At 63.5% G+C, this 5,825-nt stretch overlaps 1 protein-coding gene across 1 annotated transcript; it reads left to right on the plus strand.

The window, feature by feature from the left end:
• The first annotated feature begins 3,475 nt into the window (after nucleotides 1-3,475).
• FGF4 (fibroblast growth factor 4) lies at nucleotides 3,476-5,273 on the plus strand. The gene is made up of 3 exons (XM_031447968.2): nucleotides 3,476-3,815; nucleotides 4,431-4,534; nucleotides 5,097-5,273. Exons 1-3 carry the CDS (start codon nucleotides 3,476-3,478, stop codon nucleotides 5,271-5,273), a joined length of 621 nt encoding a protein of 206 aa, XP_031303828.2.
• The last annotated feature ends 552 nt before the right edge of the window (nucleotides 5,274-5,825 follow it).

Here is a 5,825-nt window from a genome sequence, read left to right on the forward strand (position 1 = left end):
TTTGGTAGGTCACAGTAGGATGGTTTGTAGGCGGGAACTGGCTGGTTTCAGTTCTGAGCTTTTGTTCAGTCTCACATTTTACCCCTTCCGGTCATGGCTGGCGATGTGAGGTGGAGCCTCCCATAGGATAAAAACGTGGGTTTGTTACTTTACACACTCTGGACGTGGACTGTTAGCTGGGTCCTGTTGGAACCAACTCCCAAGGAGCTTGCGGTCTGAAGGGCTGACTGTGATCAGCCTTTTCCTATGGCCCACACCCTCCTGTTGAAGTTGACAACCCCTGAAAGTAGTTACTGTTGTGCCCATTTTACAGATGGAGAAGCTGAGCATGTTCAGAAGGGAAAGGCTTTGGGGGTGGGTAGAGCTCAGTGGTAGAGTGCATGCTTAGCATGCATGAGGTCCTGGGTTCAATCCCCAGTATCTCCATTAAAAACAAAACAAAACAAAACAAAACAGTGAAAGGCTGACATTGTATGGCTAACAGAGATGGCCACTCAGTGTTTCCCTGAAGTGGGGACCACAGAGCCCAGAGCCTCCACGTGGTCCTGCCGGCTTCCCCATATCCCAGGTCCTTGGGAAACCAGGTTCCCAAGTGTTCATCAGAGCCTATTTCAATCCTCAAGGGGGCTGGCTGGATCTGGAAAAAATTAGTCACCTTAGTTCGACTATTCCTTTCAAATAAAAGGGTAAAAGCCCCGAACAGTGTGGCTTCCCACAGGGGAGCTGGCAGTGAGCTCCTGGAGTCTTCGCACGTAACTTCCGTGCATCCCAGGCTTGGCAGGAGGGCACTGCTCCTGGAACGGGGGGCCCGCAGGTGGAGGGGCCTCAGGCCTCACTGAGCCAGGTGGTCATTTACTCCCAGACACCCACTGAGCACCTACTGTGTACCGAGCACTGTTGAAGACGCAGGGAGCACAGCTGAGAACGAGGCACATGGGGGCATGCTCCCTGCAGGGGACAGTCCAGTGGAGGGAAGGGTCAGTCAAGAAACAAAGATTCCTTAAGGGCTGAGAAGAAGCCACAACCAGAGGGACTGGTCAGAGGAGGCTGCCTGGAGAGGCGGGGGGCTGGTGGGTCATGGCAGGTCTCCCGAGTAGCTGACATTTGAGAGAAGCCCCGAGAGGGGAGAAGTCATCCGCTTCCAGGTACGAGGTTGGAGAGACGATGGCCAGCGGGGAGTGTCCACTAGGCAAGGGGTGAGGAGGGAGCCCCGGAGGGGGTCTACTGAAAATAACCACCGCCAGTGTCCCCGGTACATCCTCCACCTGCGTTCCTGGCTTAACCCTCATAGCCTTTGCTGACTCCTTCAGGCAGGTGAGGAGGCCAAGGCTGGCCGAGTGCAAGACGGGCTCAGGGACCCACGGGGAGTGGTGGCGAAGGGGGAACCAGGGCTCAGCTCCTCGCACCCCTGCCCTCCACGGGACGGTCACTGCCGGCACCTGCTCAGCAGATGGAACGGCAGCGCTGGGAGAGGAGCCAGCCCTGGGTCCCTCACTGAGCTCACCAGCAAACAGCAGAGGCAGAGAGGGAGCTCCCCGAGGGGGGTCTGGGAGCTGCGGGGAGACCTCAGAGGGCCTGGGTAGCCCCTCTCCAGAGGAGGTGCCCACGTGGACCTGGACTGAGGGAGGGGATCCCGTCTTCCAAGCAGCTTTGCAAATGCAGAGTCAGGGGCCCAGAGGTGGAAAGACTTGCCCAGGCCACACGGAGAGAGAGGAGAAGAGTTCGGGCAGGTTCTGGTCTCCTGGGCCCCGTCTAGAATTGTCTTCCTGGCACCAGGTCTGCAGGCCTGTCAGAAGAGCCCAGGGTCCAAGCAGCCCAGAGTTGTACCTTGTAGCTGTGAGCTGCAGCCCTGAGCGGGGGGGGGGGGGGGGGGGGGGAGGCCTGGCCCCAGGTGGCCAGTTTGGTGAGGCTGCCGGCCCAGAGGGGAGCAAAGACTCACTGAGGAGCCTGGAGACTGGGTGCTGGTCCTGCCAAGTCACTCACTGAGTCCTGGGTGGCCCCCCTTTCTGGCCTCAAGCTGGAGACCTCAAACCTCCTAGGTCCCCTGCGTGGCGTGAATGAGCCCGGGCAGGGTTCAGAAGTCGGGTCCCAGGACTCCTTAGGCAGGAATGGGGTTGGAGGCAGAGAGGCCAAAATGGCCTGGGGATGTCTTCGGTCACAGGTGCTGGTGGCAGCAGGGGTAGGGTGGGCTCCAAGCCCCCTGCAGTGGTGGCTGGGCGGGACCCGTTGGGAGGTGACAGCAAAGTTCCTCAGGTACCGCAGAGGACACGGATTTTCACACCTAGGTGAGCCAGCATCTAGCTAGACCCCACCCCCATCAGGCCATAATGGGCACAGTGGGGGGCGGGGACAACAGGTGGGGGAAGGGAGCCTTCCAGAAGCCAGGCCCTGGGTCCCTGCTAGGTTGGGGGTTCTGGCCACTGACACTTGAATATTCCTGCTGCAGAATCAAAGGGAAGGGGGATAGTGGATGTCCCTGCCCCTGCCTCCTGTCCTTGCACGGAGGTGGGTGTGTGTAGGGCCACCGGGTGCACCCTTACACCTCACCCCATCTTCTCCCAGCACCGCCCACCTGGGCCCTCTGCTCTGCGATCCCTCCACCTGGTATACAGAACTCCATCCCTGAACGACCCAGAGGGCAGATGGCCAAACCCAAGCCCTTGCCTCCCTCCACCTGGTAGCGCCAGACTCTCCCTTCCACGGTCAGTCTTCCCTGGTGCTTACTGTCCCTACCTACCTCTCATTCCCAGGAGTCCACAGGGCCCCAGCAAAGGAGCAGGTTTCTGGGGAGTCCCTGACAGGCAAAGCGCAAGGAGTGACTTCTCAGGAGCTGAGGATGCCGGGTTAGGGCGGCACCCGGGCCGCTGGAGCAGAGGCGGAAAAGGACCCATGGAGACGGGACAGGCAGGCACAAAGTCCAAGAGGCAAAACTTTGGCTGGAAGACGGGAGTGGAGGAGACGCAAGGGTCGGGACAAACAGGTCCGTGGGCCGGGCGAAGCCAGGGGTGGGGGCCGGGGACCCTCCAGGTGGCACTCGCGGCGCTCGTCCCCGGCCGCCTCCCCTCCCCCAGCCCTGATTGGCAGGCGGCCTGCGACCGGCCGCGAGCGCCACAGCGCCCCGGGCGCCCAGGCGAGCGCGAACGGCCCCCTGCGGGAGCAGGGGCGGGGTGGGGGGGGCGCTCGGCTATATATAGCGGCTCGGCCCTGGCCGGCCCAGCGCGCAGGGAGGCGCGCACCGCTCCGCAGGGTCCCAGGCCCGGCCGTGCGTCCTTCCGCCGCTGCCCGCCTCTCCATGCAGCCCGGGTAGCTCCCGGCACCTGGGGGCCCCTTCGCTCGCCTCCCGCTCCTCCCTCGGCCGCTCGCTCCCTGCCCCAGCCCAGGTCGTGAGTTCCCGCCAGCCCCACACAGGCGCAGCTCGGCCCCCGGCTTCCCGGGCGCACCGACCTGCTGACGGACGCACGGCCCGAGGGCGGGGATGGCGAGGCCCGGGGCGGCCGCGGCGGCGCTGCTCCCGGCGGTGCTGCTGGCCGTGCTGGCGCCCTGGGCCGGCCGAGGGGGCGCCGCCGCGCCCACCGCACCCAACGGCACGCTGGAGGCCGAGCTGGAGCGCCGCTGGGAAAGCCTGGTGGCGCGCTCGCTGGCGCGCCTGCCCGTGGCCGCGCAGCCCAAGGAGGCTGCCGTCCAGAGCGGCGCCGGCGACTACCTGCTGGGCATCAAGCGGCTGCGGAGGCTCTACTGCAACGTGGGCATCGGCTTCCACCTCCAGGTTCTCCCCGACGGCCGCATCGGCGGCGTGCACGCGGACACGAGCGACAGTGAGTGGGGCGGGCGGGGCGGGAGAGTCCGGGCCCGGGGTAGCGGCCGCGCCTTCCAACTCGCACATGAAGGTACCGGCTGGCACCTGCTGGTGGGCTCGGGGAACCGGAGCAGACTCGGGGTCCCGTCCCTCCGGCGTGGGAATGCCGGGGACGCAGACACGCTGGGCACAGGGAGTCGCCGCAGCCACCGGCTTTGCGCACCGGGGCGGCCGAGCCCCGCCTCCCCGCCTTCAGAGGTCGGGGCTCCGGGTGCGGAATTCCAGCGCCTTCGCCCGTGGGCACAGGGAGAGCGGCGCAGCCGCTGGCACTCGCGGGGGCCCGGGACTCGCGCCCATGTCGGGGCCGGGCTCGGGGGCCGCCGGGGCCACCTCTCTCCTGTGGACCGGGACTGGGTGCGGACGCCGCGGGGAGGGACAGGCGGCGAGCCCGCTGGGCTCCGGGGACCCCTTGGGGGCGGCCTGCGCCGGGGAGCCGGGCCTTTTACACTCACCTGCACCCCAGAAATGGGGGTCTTGGAGGCTCGCAGGCGGAGGAGGGGGCCAGGCCGCGGCCAAGTCGGGCAGTGAGGGCCAAGGGTCCGGTGCCTGGGAATGACCCGCGCCCCGTCCCCAGGCCTGCTGGAGCTCTCGCCGGTGGAGCGGGGAGTGGTGAGCATCTTCGGCGTGGCCAGCCGGTTCTTCGTGGCCATGAGCAGCAGGGGCAAGCTCTACGGCTCGGTGAGTAGGGGGTTGGGGAGGTGGTGCTGGGGGCGCCTGGCGTGGGGAGGCAGGCGGAGCAGCTGGGCAAGATCGTGACTCTTGACGCTTCCAGGCCGCCCTAGGCGGGAATCGTGGAACTGCGTCCAGGTTCCCTTCCGATGTCCTGAGGCAGTGCCGGTGACCCCAGGCCAGCCCAAACAAGAGGCGCAGCCCCAAGACAGGAGCAGTGTTCCTGCCATCCATGCGCTGGGACTTGCTGGTCCATCAAAGGCTGCCGTTGGGCACCCCTCCCTGTAGCCCCTGGGGCGGGTCCCAGTGGGCAGGACTGCCGCCTTTACGGTGGACACAGTAGAGATGAAATTTTCTGGCTGCCAGGTGCTGGGCAGGTGCCTGGAGCAGCAGCTGCTGCAGGCTGGCATGTCCCTCTTCTCACCGCGGGGAGGTCTTGGCACCTCTGACTTCCCAGGAGAGACCTTGCAGCCAGGCTGGGGTGGGGAGGGAAAGGAGTCCCTGACTGCTGCCCCCAGGGTCCCTTGTCCAGGAGTTAGCCCGACCTGACCCTGCTCCTCCTTCCTCGCAGCCTTTCTTCACAGACGAGTGCAAGTTCAAGGAAATCCTTCTCCCCAACAACTACAACGCCTATGAGTGCTTCAGGCACCCCGGCATGTTCATTGCCCTAAGCAAAAACGGGAAGACCAAGAAGGGGAGCCGCGTGTCACCCACCATGAAGGTCACCCATTTCCTCCCCAGGCTGTGACCCGCAGAGCTCCCCGGGGAGGCGGTGCCAAGGGACACCTTGGTGCACTGCCTCTGGATGGACAGTTTAATGCAACAGTAGGTGTAAGATATTTAAATTAATTATTTAATGTGTATATATTGCCACCAAATTATTTATGGTTCTGTGGGTGTGTTTTGTATTTTTCTGGGGGAAGAAAACCCCCCAAGTCCTGACTTTTCTGGTGAAACAATAGAGACCCTTCTACTGGACTTACTTAACTTGTCGAAAAGTTGTCACAAGTGTGCTGCTATTCCGTGTATTAAAAACCGATGACATCAGACCTTGACATCAGCCCTGCTTTGCACCGTCCCCTGTGGTTTGGTGGTGAGCATCCCTGTGTCTGGAAAGGCTTCCTGGGGCTTTGGAAGCCAGTTAAGGAAGCTCCCTGTCTTGGCTCTGTTCCTAGCATCCTCCAGTGCCCCACTCCCTTTTGTGCCCTGGAGATGTTAATCGGGACATATCGGTTTACTTCGGGTACAGAAAGTGCACTGTCGAGGCCACTGCTGCCACTCCGTTTTTAGATCTGCCAAG

The sequence above is a fragment of the Camelus dromedarius genome, chromosome 12 (assembly GCF_036321535.1).
Source record: "Camelus dromedarius isolate mCamDro1 chromosome 12, mCamDro1.pat, whole genome shotgun sequence".
Taxonomy (NCBI): Eukaryota; Metazoa; Chordata; class Mammalia; order Artiodactyla; family Camelidae; genus Camelus; species Camelus dromedarius.